Source organism: Notamacropus eugenii, chromosome 4 (assembly GCF_028372415.1).
Source record: "Notamacropus eugenii isolate mMacEug1 chromosome 4, mMacEug1.pri_v2, whole genome shotgun sequence".
In the NCBI taxonomy this organism is placed as follows: domain Eukaryota; kingdom Metazoa; phylum Chordata; class Mammalia; order Diprotodontia; family Macropodidae; genus Notamacropus; species Notamacropus eugenii.
Window position 1 is genome coordinate 54593774 of NC_092875.1, and position 15642 is coordinate 54609415.

The 15642-nt window shown below is 45.3% G+C and overlaps 1 protein-coding gene across 4 annotated transcripts in view; it reads left to right on the forward strand.

The window, feature by feature from the left end:
• Positions 1 to 15642, forward strand: part of TBXA2R (thromboxane A2 receptor) — a 32870-nt gene that overhangs the window by 11531 nt on the left and 5697 nt on the right. For 2 of the 4 annotated variants that reach the window (XM_072601050.1, XM_072601049.1), the window contains exon 2: positions 13755 to 14696. In XM_072601050.1, coding sequence (XP_072457151.1) covers positions 13863 to 14696 — 834 coding nt within the window. In that variant the 5' untranslated portion in view covers positions 13755 to 13862. Of the gene's footprint in view, positions 1 to 12952; positions 13086 to 13754; positions 14697 to 15642 lie in introns of all 4 variants that reach the window. The other 2 variants (XM_072601046.1, XM_072601048.1) reach the window with 2 other exon arrangements.

The following is a 15642-nucleotide window of genomic DNA, read 5'->3' on the forward strand; positions in this document are numbered from 1 at the left end:
AAAGCCCTAAAGTGAGATCACATTTGGCCCTTCGCCTCTCTTGACCCCCAAACCCAACTAGTACCTAACTCTTGTTCCTTCATCAAAACTGCTATTAGAACAGGGTGACCAGGGTTTTGTCTCAAGAAAGCCAAAATTTAGGGGGCACCGAAACTGAGTTAAATTCCTTCAGTAATGAGACTTTATTTATTTTTAAGCTAATACAGAATAGATATTTGTTGTTTTCATTCATCCTTTGCTTTCAAAGATGACCAATGGCATCACCAGGGTGAGATCTTGACTTGCTTGTGAATTTACAAAAAGCCATCAACCTCACTCTCTTCTAGAGTCTTCAAAGTCTGGTGGCAAGACATAAATCAAGATGACTGGCATGCATTGGCAAGACATAAGTCCAGATGACTGATGTTTACTAATTGCTTGTTGGCTTGGTTTCTTCAACTAGAAACAACTGAGCCTTAGTTAGCAAGAATAATTAGTTAAAATCAGAGGCTACCAGATAGCAGATTTTCTCTTCATCCACCTGGTTAGTTGCACCCTAGCTGAGCTCCCTGTGCTTCCTTTCCTCTCTTAATCATCCCCCCTTGGCCCTGGGGTGCCTCTGTGTCTCTGTCCCAAAATTATTAGTTACAGATTTTAAACTGGACCATCTCTCTCCCATTTATCCATCCCCTTCTCCTTTCTATTCTCACTCTGGCATCCTAATCTCCTAGTCCAGATCCCCTGGCCTTCTACCCACACTCCTTCTGGCACTGATTGTGCTGGAAGTCTGAGAACTCTAAAAATCATGAGTTCCCAAGTTCCCAAACTGACTGATGATATGCAGTGTTCCTTAGAAGCCCTAGCGGTCTGTTTCCTCCTTGGGAGGGGAAAGACCTCTAGTCCCCTCCCGTATCTAGAATTTCCTACTTTCTGCCTCAGAATCAGACTCATATGTTGAAGGATTCTTAGTGAACAAATACAACCCCTTCATTGTAGAGATCAAGAAACAAGTCTAGTGACCTGCCCAAGGTGCTAAGGCCCAGACCAAACTTAGGTGTTCTGGCTTCTTTGGCTATTTCTAATACTCTGAGTGGAGAGATTTGGTTAGGAAGAAACTGAACTGGGGTGGGCAATACATACGCGCGCGTGCGCATGTGTGTGTGTGTGTGTGTGTGTGTGTGTGTGTGTGTGTGTGTGTGTGTGTGTGTATGTAGAGAGACAGAGACAGAAAGAGGAGAGAGAGAAAGGGACAGAGAGAGAGACAGAGAAAAAAAGTTGAACAGGCAGAGACTATAGGACCCAGAATTGAATCTGCTCTACCCCAAGTCCTGCCTAGGTAGTTAAGTAGCATGGTGGATAAAATATTAGGCCTATAGTCAGGAAAACCTGAGTTCAAATCTCGCCTCAGATCCTCCCTAGCTATGTGACCTTCAGAAATTCACTTAGCCTCTATTTGCCTTAGTTTTCTCAACTGTAAAATAGAGATAATAATAGCACCTACCTCCTAGGGTTGCTATGAGGATCAAATAAGATAATATTTGTAAGGGATTTAGCACAGTGCCTGGTAGATAGGTGCTTAATAGATGTTTGTTCTTTATCCCCTGCGACCCCAGATTCAGAATGATTAAGGGTGGGTTCATCTCTGGGGACCAAGGTGACGACATTTCTTTTTCCCCTCAGCCTGGAACAAACAAGCAAAACTCAGGGTGATAATGGCACCAAAGAATCAGAGAGACCCAAAGATCTTAGGATTTTTCAAAAGCATATATTTTATTAATATCTTTTGTTTTTATATCATCTGAATTCACCCTGTGTCTCTACTCCTCCCCCACCTCCCAAAGAGACATTCCATGTGGTATTTTTTGAAGAAAAAAACTCATCAAAACTATCAATGTATCAAAAAACCTGAAAGTATAAGCAGTGGCCCAATGGACCTCTCACCTCTGCAAAGGAGTAGGGGAAGGTGTCTTCTCTTATCTCGTCTTTGGGGCCCTGAATTATTCTATAAGAGTCACTTCTGATTGTTTTGTGGTGGTGGTTGTTTCCATTTACATTCTTGTCTTCACTGTGTATCTTTGCTTTCTTGGCTACTCTTACTTCCCTCTGAATCTGTTCTTGTAAGTCTATGTTTCTTTGTATTCATGACATTTATCATCCTCCTGGGATCAAATCTGGCCTCAAACACTCGCTAGCTGTGTGACCCTGGACAAATCATTTAATCCTGTTTGCCTCAGTTTCCTCATCTGTAAAATGAACTGGAGAAAGAAATGGCAAAGCACTCCAGTATCTTTGCCAATAAAACCCCAAATGGGGTCATGGAGAGTTAGATATGACTAAAACACTAAACAACAACAAATATTCCATTGCATTCATGTACCACCATTTGTTTATTCCTCAATCAATGAGCATGTATCTACCTACCCTCCAGTTTCCAATTCTTTACTATAACAAAAGTGCTGCTATATATCTCTATATATGAGGATTTTATTTTTTACCAATAATCAGATAATCCTAGGATGGAGGGAGAGAGGATGAGGACTAGGCAGGGACCATGGACAGAGATAGGACTAGACTCATTTGTTCTCTGAGTATCTCTAAGCCTTTCCCAGGTCCTTGGGAGGGGGACTCAAAGGAAGGAAGGCACCCAAGCCATTCCCCTCAATTCTCAAGCAAACCCTGGGAAGCAGGAGAAAAGAAACCAGAGCAAATAGGTTCTGATTGACAGAACCTCGATACTGCCCCTCGTCCTAGATAATTAGGGGCAGGAACTCAAAACCACCTGCAGAGAACTTAAAACCACTAGCTAGGGATGCCCAAGAACGCCCAGTTCAAGTTCTCAGCCCAGCCTAAGTCACAGGCCAGCTGGTCTCTGACCAGAGTTTGTGTGAGTTTGTATCAGTGTTTGTCTGTCTTGTGTGTTTCTCTATTTACCAACAAGAGTGTCTGTACATTAGTATACCTGTCTTTTGTGTATATGTGTGTGTTTATATAGTCTATACCTCTATCCATACACATGTGTGCACACACACACACACACACAAGATTAAACACTTTAAGGCTTGTACAGGAAAGAACAAAAACCAAATTATCCTGATTATTGAGTGAATTTTTGTTAGCCCCTAGACCATTGAAGTAAGGTCATCTGCTTTCCATATATCTTAGCAAAGAGAAAAGTCCCTGAATCCTGTAGAGCTAAAGTGTGTGTGTGTGTGTGTGTGTGTGTGTGTGTGTGAGAGAGAGAGAGAGAGAGAGAGAGAGAGAGAGAGAGAGAGAGAGAGAGAGAGAGAGAGAGAGAGAGCAGAGACAGAGACAGAGACAGAGACAGAGACAGAGACAGAGACAGAGACACAGAGACAGAGAGAGAGGGAGAGACAGTCCTGGGACATATCCTCTCAAAAGTCAATGTCTCTGGGGCAGTAGAAATGGGGCAGATGTGGGCCTTACCTTCAGAGACATCATCATCTGTGGGATACTCAAAAGGGCTAGACTTGAGCCTGCCCCTTGGGGGCAGTCACACTCTAGGGGAGACAGAGAGTCAACAGAAATATAGAATCTTCTCTTTAGAAAGGACCAGCCGCTATTTAGCCCAACTCATACTAGAGGGAGAAATGGAAAGCACTAGACCTGAAATCAGGAAAACCTAAGTGCAAATCCAGCCTCATACATACAGTAGTTGTGTGACCCTAAGCAAGTCCCCCTAACTTCTGTTTGCCTCAGTTTCCTCATCTGTAAAATAAGGATAGTAATAATAGCACCTACTCCCCAGAGCTGCTTTGGGGATTAATTGAAATAATATTTGTAAAGTGCTTAGCACAGTGTCTTTTATCTAGTTGGTGCTCTGTAAATATGAGTTGCTGTAGTTCCCAGAGAATCCCCTCTACCATACACTGACAAAAAGGTACTGAGCCTTTAGTTGAAGACCTCCAAGGAGGGAAATCCACTATCACTGGAGGCGGCCCATTCTATTTTGGTAGAGCTCTAATTAGGACTAATTAGAGCTAATTAGAAAGTTCTTCCATCCAACAACAATCAACCTCTTTTGAAACTTCTACTCCTGGTCCTGCCCTCGGGAACCAAACAGCTTGAGACTAATCCTTCCCCATAAAACAGATACCTATCAGCATTCTGTAGTCAAGAAAAGTGAAAGCAGCTCCTACCTTTAAGAAGCAGGCTGAGTGGGTCAGAGGGAACAGCACAGAAATGAGGAGTATTTATTTACATGATACGTACAAAATGGAAACAAGGCAAACTTTGAGGGGATACACCAGTACTGGGGAAACTGGGAAAGGCAGAAGGTGGGCACTTGAGTTAAGTCATAAGGAAGCCGGGAAGTCTAAGCGTTAGAACTGAGGAAATAGAGCTTTTCCAGGCATTGGAAACAGACAGCAGAAGGGCAATATGGAGGGGACCCACGTTAAAACTCTGGCAAGAAAGGAAGGGGTCAGACTATGAAGAACATAGAAGGTTTTATCTCGGACCTGGAGGCAGTAGAGAGCCACTAGAATGTATTGATCACTTTCTTCTCCTAGATACTCTTTTCTTTCTGCATCTTCATGGCATGTCTGCCTGTTCCTCTGCAGTTTCCCTTGCTGGATCTTTATCTATTTCATGCCCACTAACTTCGGGGGAGCCCCAAGCCTCTGTTCTGGGCCCTTTTCCCTTTTTACTGGCAGCGAGGTGGTGCAATGGATAGAGAGCTAGACCTGGAGTCAGGAAGACCTGAATTCAAATTCCACCTCATTAGCTGTGACACGCTAGACGTCATTTTACCTCTGTCTGCCTCTGTTTCCTCAGCTGTAAAGTGGGGCTAATAATAATACCTACTTCTCAAGGCTGTTGAAAGAATAAAATGATATTTGTAAAGAGCATGGCAACCTTTAAAGCATCACATAATTGCTAGATTCTTTTCATCTTTATACCCAGATTTTTAACCTGATGCCTGTGATATTTTTAAAATATATTTTTATAACTTTATTTCAATATAATTAGAGGTGGGATATATTATCAGATCTTTTTTTTAGAAAATTCACTTTGCCACCAGAAGAGAGGATGGATCGGAGTGGTGACAAGCTTGCTACAAATCCAGGCAAGATGTGATGAGGGCCCAAACCAGGGATGTGGAGCCAAATGGAGATTAAATTTAAAAGTGTGTTAAGTGAAAAGTCCATTGTTAAACATTTACCAGCACACCCAAGCTATGATGGGTGAAAAGAAAAGGGGATATATGAGAGATGTTGTTGAGATAGAAATGACAAAACTTGGCAACTGATTGGATATCTAGGGTGAGAGTGAGGGGATGATCATGACTTCAAGGCTGGGAACCTGGGGGACTGGGAAGATCATAGGATCCTAAGATCACAGAACTCAGTCTGGAAGAGACCTCAGGAAAGCCATATAATAGGAAGTGGGGAAGAGTGGTGGGTTGGGGTGAAGGCACATGATAATGAGATCTATTTGCGGACATGTTGCATCTGATCTCCCATTCAAAATATCTGCTAGGCAGTTGGTGATGTGGTACTAGAGCTCAGAAAACAGAGGAAGACTGGATATATAGATCTGGGAGTCAGCTGCAGAGAAATGAAAAGAGAACCCAGGGAGTTTATGAGATCACAAGACAGTAGGGGTTCTCACTCTTTTATGTGTCCTGAACCCCGTTGGTAGTCTCACCCTTTTCAGAAATGCATAAGACAAAATACATAAGATTCAAAGGAAATTTTGGAATACCATTATCAAAATATTTTTTTTTTAAATTTCAGAGATCCTAAGTTCAGAAACCTTGACGTAGAGAGAGAAAGGAAGAGGTCTCAAGACAGAGCCACAGTTAGTGGACATAACATAGATAAGGTTCCAGCCAAGGAAACTGAGAAGGTGCAGTCAGATATGTAGGAGAAAACCAAGAAAGATCAGGGTCATGAAAACCCAGAGAGGAAAGAGTATACAGGAAGAGGTCAACAGCATCACATGGTGCAGAGAAGTCTGAGGACTGAGAAAAGGCCATTCGACTTTAAGAAATCACTGGTAAAATGGAAAGAGAAGTTTCAGTTGAACAATGAAATTTGATTCAATTTTGTAGAAAGCTTAGAAGAGAATGAGAGAATAGGAAATGAAAGTGCCATGTGTAAATAGGTTTTTCGAGGATCTTCACTGTGAAGGGGAGGAGAGATATAAGATAATAACCAGTCAGACAATAAGCATTTATTTAGAATTTACTATGTACTGGGCACTGCTCAGAACTGGGGATACAAAGAAAGGCAAAAAAAAAAAATTCTATTGTGGTATGCGATACACAATTAACTAGACAGCACATACTAAGAAAATGGAAAGTAATCTCATTGGGAAAATCACTAGTTACTGGGGGAGAGAAAGAGACTAAGAAAGTCCTCATATAGAAAAATGTGGGATAAATAGCAAGAATGGTAGACTCTAGTAAGGAACTTTGGCTCTGGTTTTGGTTTTAAGAATGGGAGAGACCAGCATGTTTGTAGGCAGCCAGGAAGGAGCCAGTAGACAAGAAAGTATTGGAGATTAGAGAGAAGGGGATGATAGCAGAAGCAATCTGGTAGAGAAGATGAAATGGGATGAGATCAAAGGTCCGTGTAATGATATTGGTCTTGGCAAGGAAAAGGTTGATTGTTATGCAGTCATGAAGAACTCTGTGACCTCAAATGAGGGCAACGATACTGGAATAATTTGACATCTCCTTCTCCCCTGGATTAAAGCAAACAGAGGTTAAGTGACACATGCACACCTAGTGAGTGTCTGAGGCCAAATTTGAATTCAGGTCTTCCTGACTCCAAGCCCAGAGTTCTATCTACTGAGCCACCTTGCTGCCTCCAAGGAGAAGGGCCATTCTTCAAAAGAGAGGGGAGTAAAAGAAGAGATAGTGTGAAGAGCTATCAGGAGAATGTGAAATGAAGGAAGCTCCCTGGTGAATGGTCTCATTTTTTCTTTCAAGTATGAGGAGAGGTTCTCAGAAGAAGGATGGGGGGGAGGTACTTCTGGAGGCTTAAAAATAGAAGAGAAGGTCTGAGATAGCTTTGATGGTGAGTGGGACAAAGAATCTATTTAGGAGGGGAGGGAGAATAAAAGGATAGTGCCTTGCTGGAGTTAGGGCCTAGTTAGGATCAAATAAGAGAAGTTTGTGGTGACCCGGTCACCATGATTTCCCGACTTCCTTAATTTCTACAAATAGTCTTGATATGACATGAACTCGAGGCTCTTCACCCATTTTGAATTCTTTCCTCTGAACATTCTCCAGCTTATCTGTGGCCTTAAGCCCAGAATGTAACACAAATGGAGGGGTCATAGAGTTTGAGGAACAGAGCTAGAGGCTCAAAATAGGACGGCTTTGAGAGTGACAGAGTTAGGGAAAAGATCAGATGTGTGTAGAAAGGACTCTCTCATCTTGTGTCAGGAGGGTATTGGCCTCAGAACCCACATCCTTGAGAAGGGCATATGTTGGGGGGGAGGGGGTGCAACCTCCCACAGCAACAGTCACAAACTCCCTATACACACACACACACACAATCCCTCTTGCCCAAGGTGGGTCAGGTTTTAAGAACCTGAGGAATACAGTCCAAATTAAGTTAGTTTACTAGACCATAGTCTAGTGAAAAGAGCACTGAATTTGAAAACAAGAAACAGTCTCTAGTTTTGAAACACATTCGCTGCATGACCTTAGACAAGTCATTTACCTTCTCTTAAACCTGTTTTCCTCATGTGTCAAATGAGAATGGGGATCTATGGTATACATACCTGTCATCTGAGCTACTGGGGAAGCTGAAGCTGGTGGATCTCTAGAGCTCAGGAGTTTAGAGCTGCAAGAATGTCCACATTACGCTCTGCATTAATTTGGTGACCTCCGTGGGAGAAGGAAGGCTTTCAGGTTGCCTAAAGAGGGGCAAAATAACTATGTTGGAAACTGAGCTGGTTAAAGCTCCCATGGTGATCAGTAGTGGGATGAGGCCAGTGAGTAACCCCTGAACCTCCAACCTGGGTGACATGAGGTGACCCATCTTTTTAAAAAATAGGGATTATTGATCTTTCCAATGCTGATGTCATAAGGTCATTGTGGGGAAAATGCTTCGTAAATTGTATGTGGTTATGAAAAGATAAGCGTTTTTGTTTGAAGCAGGGAAAGAGACCTGAGCCTTAGCTGCTAGTCTTACCCCTTAGGATCCATGTGTCTGTCCCTCTCTCTGTCCTCTATCCTTTGCTCTGTTTTCCATCAAGGTGAGAGGGGCTAGGACTGGATGGAAGGGGTATTGTGCAGTCCTGGGGGAGGGGTGTGTGTGTGTGTGTGCGTGTGTGTGTGTGTTAACAGCAGTTAATGGGATTCAACTGTTGCTGGGAAGAGGTTGGCTTCATCCCTTTGGGGACACACACTGCCGTTTCCTCCTCTCTCTCTTTCCACTATATCAGTATCAAAGACTCTTGGTAGGAGCCTTTTCCTGACCCAGCTCATAGACCTTGGTCTGGGCAGTGATGGGAACAGCCAAGACTCTGGAACCCAGTATCACCTCTGCCTAGGCCTGGCCAGACAGACCTATCTTAACCCTGACCCCAGAATCCTTAGCCTTGGTTCCCAAACTTAGCCCTAACATCTGGCTCCAGACAGGTCACAAGGAAGGTCCTGATTGGTGAGGGGGGCTGATAGCAGGAGTCGGAAAGCTCTTCTGAACAAAGCAGCTGAAGGATGGGGTGGAGGGGGGAGAATCACAGAATCATGAAATCTGAGTAATAAGGGACCTCCAAGGTTAAGTCCAGCACATTCCTGAGCAAGAGTTCCCCTCTACAACATTCCCGACAAGTGACGATTTAGTCTTTCCTTGAAAATTCTAGGGTAGCCAATTCTCTTCTGAGATGGTCTTGATTTAAAAGAAGTTTTTCCTAATGTCAAACCTTTATCGGCCCCTCAGTAGCTTCCACCCATTGTTCCTATTTCTGCCCTCTGATGCCAAGCAAAACAAGCCTAATCCATCTTTTACCTGACAACTGTCAAATATTTGAAAAAAGAACAATGATGCTGCACTCTCCTATCCCCAACCACCCATTCAATGCTTCTTTCTTTTCAGGCTAAACATCTTCAGTTCCTTCATCGTATCCCCAAGTGGCATTATCTCAATACCCTTGCTCTCCTTTTCCAAACCCTCTCTAGCTTATCCATATCCTTCTTAAAATGTGATTCCCAAGACAGGATACATACTCCAAATGTGGTCTAATCAGAATACAGCCCATTCAACCCATTACCTCCCTTGTCCTGGACACAGTCTCTCTCAATGGAACTTAACGTGTTAGCTTTTGAGGGTATTGAACTTACAATCCATTGCAACCCTTTGATGTTTTCCAAGCCAACTGCTATGTAGTCACAACACCCCAAGTATAAAATTTCCCCTTTATCCCTATTTAACTTTATCTTATTAAATTCAACCTAATATGCTAGCCTGTTAGGTTAATTTTGGATCTTGACCCTTTGAATCATGACGTTTGATAAGTGTGCTGGTCATGTCTTTATCCAAACCACAGATAAAAAGGTTAATTACAGGGTCGAGAAGAGAGATCCCTAAGCCACTCCACTGGAGACCTCTTTCTAAGTTGGCATTGAGCTCTCAATGACCTCTCCTTGGTTCCAGCCATTTAGCTAGTTCTGAGCCCACCTAACTAACCATCTAGCCCACATCACCTTAAACTATCCACAAAAACAACACGAGAAGCTGAAATGCAGGTTAACTTACATGAACAGAATTACTGTGACCCACCAGTCAAATGACCTCCTTGAAAACAGGAAAAAGAACTAGCAGTTCTAGTGAACCTATGACAGCTCTTTGTAATCAGCTCTTCCTTTTTCTAGAGGTTCAATAATTGCCCTTTTAATATGACCTGTGATTTTGCCAGAAATGAAAGCCACGCTCCCTAGCCCCTCATTTTCTGCCTCCTCTGCCTTTCATTGAAAATGGGATATTGGCACAGAGGGAGAAATGAGCCTGGCAAGAGAAGCTGGAGGCATGTTAGAAAGACCACTGGGTCCAACAGCTGTGTGACCTTAGGCAAGTCACTTCTATTTTGTGAGCCTCTGTTTCCTCATCTGTAAAAGGACAGGTTTTAATTAGGTATTTCTAATGACCTTTCAAGCTCTCTTACCTCCAGAATCAAATAGAAAAACCTATTTGGCTTTCAAAGCACTTCATAAGCAGCTCCTTCCCACCTTTCCAGTCTGCTTCATATACTTAAAATGTACTCTGCCATACAATGACCCTATCTTCCTTGCTTCTCCTCAATAAAATACTCCTTATCTCCCAATTCTGTCCACTTTCGCTGGCCGTCCCCCCTCACTCCCCACCTGGACCTCTGTCTCTGTCCACATCTCTGCCTCCTGGCTTCCCTGGCTTCCTTCAGGTCTCAGCTACTACATCCCACCGTCTGCTAGAAACTTTTTCCCGTGTTCTGCAATTTCAGAGTCTTCCTTTGAGTTACTCCCAATTTACCTTCTTGTGTGTTCATAGTTGTTTGCCCTTTGTCTCCCCTATTAGACTGTGATCTCCTTGAAGGCAGGCACATTCTTTGTTTTCACAGAGACTGGCTGGTTGACTGACAGGCGTTCTGCAATTCTTCATGCAAAGCATGGGGAAAGGGAGACCAGACTAACTAAAGGGGAGAAAGCTGTAAAGAGGAGGTGGGCCCAGAGCACGGAATGTTAGGCTGAGGATCTGGACTTTTTGCTGCATACAGTGGGGACCTTTTGAAAGCCTCTTAGCTAGGGAGGGAGGGTCCTTATCAGAGCTGGCCCTTTATATAAGAGGAAAATAACTAAGCAAGTCTAGAGAAGGAGGACCCTCTTCTCCTTCCTCTGTGGTAGTCCAGGCAGAAGGAAATGGGCTAAGACTCAGATGGAGGGAGGATGGATATGAGGCACCTTCGATGAGAAAAGCCACAGCTGGGGGAAGGTTCTTGCTCCCCTTTCTGGGCTAAGTCTTCCCAAGGGATCTGAATTTACCCCCTTTCTTCTGGAGTCCAGCAGCTGGTCAACCTACTATCCCCTACTAAACCTGGCATTTGGAGCCCCAGGGAGGCAAAAAGTGTATGTATTGAGGAGATGGAAAGGGGATGCTATGTTCAAGAAACATGCGCTGCTGTCTCAGTACCTGGGGGAGGGAGTTCTAACTCTTCAGAAGGGGAGAACAGTGTCCCTCCTGGTCAGTGGCAGAAACAAGCAAGCCCTGATGAATTCAGGCCACACCCAGAGAGCTGCATCAATGTCTGAGGATAAATGTGGCCAAGCTAGAGAGTGGCTCTGTTACCATACAAACAAGGAGAAGGGTGGGGAGCCTTGGGAAAGAAGGGAGGAGCTCTCTGAGGCTTTGGCCAGGAGCCCAGGGAGCAGGGAAAATTGAGAAACTTGGTCCCAGGAGTTGATTCTCCACTGGATAATTTATTAGAGGAGATAAGAGGCAGACAACTGCCAGTTGAGGGTTGACCCAGCCAGGGACCCAATTACAATGATGGGGAAAGGCCAGAGTTGGAGGAGAAGATCATAAGGTTCCAGTGCTGAGGGCCAAACTCACCTGGCCATCTGGGGCACTGATCTGATCACACTGCTCCCCACTTAAGAATCTGCCATGGTTTCCTGTCTCCACCCCATCAGATCTTCAGCTCCTACCCCGATCCAGGGTCTGGCCCTGGTAATCTCTCCAATTCTATCTCCCCCTGCTCACTGTCTCCCCCTCCCCTCTGTCCCTACTAAATCTCCAGATCCTTGTTAATGTCCTTTCCCAATCCAGTTCCATCCCTACCCCTAAGCCCAGAGATCTCCCTCCTCTCTGATTTTTTAGCCTTCAGCCTAAGCTGAAGCCCCTCCTCCTCCAAGAAGCCTTTCTTAGCCACCCCAATCATCCTTCCTTGAATCTTGGATAGCCCTGACTGTGTGACCCATGGTGCACACATGACAGCATGGGATCATAGGATGCATCTTCTGTGCCACACATGAGAGGTGTTCATTTCCCCAATCAGATTATGAGTTTCCCAAGGGCAGACAGGAGGGGCTGTGCCATCTTCTTCACCCCCAACAACCCAGGACCCAGTATACCAGGGTGACCTAGGAACAACTCCATGAACAGAGAAGGGGACAGACTCAGGGAACTAATGAGAAATGTGGGATGCTTCATCCCAGGGAGGCTGAGGCAAGGACCCAGAGAGGGATGCAGCCCCAGTTCTGTGGAAGGAGGAATATTGTGGAAAGAGAGCTGGGCTTGGACTCAGGGGGCTGGCATGGCCAAGTTACCTTCCCTCTCTGAAAAGTATGTATTTCCCAGGATTGCATTAGGCACTTGACAAACCCTAAAAAGCACTAAGTGGTGTAGCGGATCATGTGTATTCGTCCTTTGTTGCCAAAGAAGACCATGCCATCAGAGAAATAATGACATGACTTGAACTTGACTTTGTTTTGAGTGAGGGAGAGCTGTGCAGGTGACCAGCCTCACTTCTCCTCCAGAACCATCTGAATCCAGTGACCAGATATTCATCAGGATGACTGGAGATGACCCAGGATGAGGCAATTGGAGTTAAGTGACTTGCCCAAGGTCACACAAACTAGTGAGTATCAAGTGTCTGAGGTGACATTTGAACTCAGGTCCTCCTGACTCCTGAACTGGTGCTCTTTCCACTGCACCACCTAGCTGCCCTCCCCCCCATGCAGTAGATAGGCTGGACCTGGAGTCAGGTGGCCCTGAATTCAAATCCAGCCTCAGACACTAGCTGTGTGACCTTGGGCAAGTCACCTAACATCTGCCTCAGTTTCCTCACCTGTAAAATGGGGATAATAATAGCACCTCCCTCACAGGATTGTTATGAAGATCAAATGTGGTGATATTTGTAAAGTGCCTAGTCTAGTGCCTGGCATACAGTCGGTGCTTAATGAATCTCCTCCCTCAGGATCAGGAGTTTTTATCATCATGACTCTTTATTATTATTATTAAAGCAGAAGTGGGTTTAGAAGAAAATCCTGGGCTTCTGGTCCCCACACTGCCTTTGCCGTATAAATACCCCTCAGCCCCAACCCTACCACCCTCTGCAAGGGTTCAGACAAGACAGCTTGGCCCCTGACTTACCAGGTGAGTTCAATAGATGGTGTCCCCTATCTGAACTTATTTTCCCTCTGTAAAATAATTAGCTGATCTCTAAGGCAGGGCCCTCCCACCTCTGACTTTCGCTGTTCTAGGCTCTCCAATTTGACAATTTAAAAGTCTTCTTAAACTTTACTCCCTTCCATGTTCTCTACAGCATAACCTCTCTGGTCCACTAGCTGTTCTCTGCATAGGACTCTCCATCTCCCATCTCCATGCTTTTGCACTCACTGGCTGTCCCCCAGGATCTCCCTCCTCACCTCTACTTCCCAGCTTTCCCTGGCTCACTTAAAGACTTAACTCAAATCCCACTTTCCACAGGAAACTTTTCCCAGTCCCCTCTCTCTATCCTACCCCCAGTGTCTCCCTCTGAATTACTTTCCGTTGCATTGTATTTATTTTGCATGTACGCTAGTTATTTGCATGCTATCTCCCTTATTAGAGTGTGAACTCCCTGAGAGCAGGCATCATATTTCTGCCATTTTTGTATTCCTGACACAGAGCATGGCATACAGTTAAATGTCTTATTGACTGACTGCTGTCCTCTGGGCTAAGGCCCCTTCCCAGCACTGAGCTTCCCTATTGTAATTTCCTTTCTGGCTGACTCAAAGATTCTACCATTCCATTATAAGTGACATTTCTGTCTTTACCCCCCAGGGGCACCCTCGGAGTGGACACCAGTGTGCTAAACAGAAGCCATCCCACAGCCACACATCTTTTCCAGAGGTTTGACCAGGGAATGGGGCTGTGAGCCCTGCTTTTGCCATGTGCCTGACAGGGGAGGTGGCCTCATGCCTAATGCCAACCTTCCAAAACACCAGTGCCTCCACACTACTGCCCTGTTCCCGGCCAATGAACATTAGCCAAGAGGAACGGCGGCTCATTGCTTCCCCCTGGTTTGCTGCCACCTTCTGTCTGGTGGGCCTGGCCTCTAACCTGTTGGCCTTGGCGGTGTTGGCTGGTGCCCGAAGGATGAACAGCTACCGGGCTCGCTCCTCCTTTCTTACCTTCCTCTGTGGCTTGGTTCTCACTGACTTTCTGGGGCTGTTTGTAACCGGCTCTGTGGTGGTCTCTCAACATGCCACACTCTTTGACTGGGCTGGCACCGACCCTGGTTGCCACCTATGTAGATTCATGGGTGTAGTCATGGTTTTCTTTGGCCTGAGCCCACTCCTACTGGGCGCTGCCATGGCAGCCGAGCGCTTCGTGGGTATCAACCAGCCTTTTTCACGCCCAGCAGCTGCATCCCAGAGCCGGGCCTGGGCCACTGTGGGACTAGTGTGGGCAGCCTCCTTTGGCCTGGGTCTCCTACCTGTCATCGGCCTGGGTCGATACACAATCCAGTACCCTGGCTCCTGGTGCTTCTTGACTCTGGGATCCCAAGTGGGTGATGTGACCTTTGGTCTACTCTTTGCACTGCTGGGTGCCTTCTCTGTGGTCCTCTCCTTCATCTTCAACACCATCAGTGTGGTCACCCTGTGCCGTGTCTACCATGACCAAGAGGCGGCGTGCCAAAGGCCTCGAGACAGTGAGGTGGAGATGATGGTGCAGCTGCTGGGCATCATGGTCGTCGCCACCGTCTGCTGGATGCCTTTGTTGGTGAGTGGCCTCAGCTGTCTGCCCTCTGCCCTCATCTCATGGTCTCTCTTTTAGGAGAAGGTGAGAGAAGGGGGCATTAGCATTGGTCCCAACTACACACATTCCTCAGAAGAAGTGAGCTCTGGCTTCAGACTCCACTGGAGATAGTTACAAGCTAGGTTGTTTCTGAGTCATTTCAGTCATGATTCCATTTGGGATTTTCTGGGCAGAGATACTGGAGCAGATGGGCCATTTCCTTCTCCAGCTCATTTGACAAATAAGGAAACTGAGGCAGACAGGGTGAAGACTTGCCCAGGGTCACCCAACTGGTCAGCATCTGAGACCGGATTAAACATCTGACCTTTCTCAGCCTCAGTTTCTTCTTTTGTGAAATGATGATAATAATTACTAATCATAATACCTACCTTACAGAGTTGTGAGAATACAGTAAGAGGAGATATATATGTAGATATAGATATAAAATGCTTTGCAGACCTCAAAGTGCTATATTAATAGGAGACATTATCACTATGGAAATGTTAGGACATAGGCAAGAGGAGATGGGGGATGAAAGGCAGGATATCATGCAAGTGCGTTCAGTGTAAGAAAAGGGGCTTTCCCTGACTTTAGGGAAGGGGAGGGAAAAGGAGAGAATCTCAGAGGTAGAAGGGAACTTATATTATCCAATACCAGAGCTGGGAGGGTCCTTAGAACACAGGATATCAGGGCTGGGAGGAGGGTCCTTAGGACACTGAATGTCAGGGCTGGGAGGACCCTTCGAACAGGGAATGTCAGAGCTGGAGGGGCCCTTAGAACATAGAATGTTAGAGCTAGGAGGTCCCCTAGAACACAAGATATCAGAGCTAGGAGGCTTATAAGGACACAGAATGTTAGAGAGGGGAGGGCCTAGAGACCAGTCATTTGGTCAAATCAACATTTTGGTTCTTTCCTACAAAGACTAGGACTA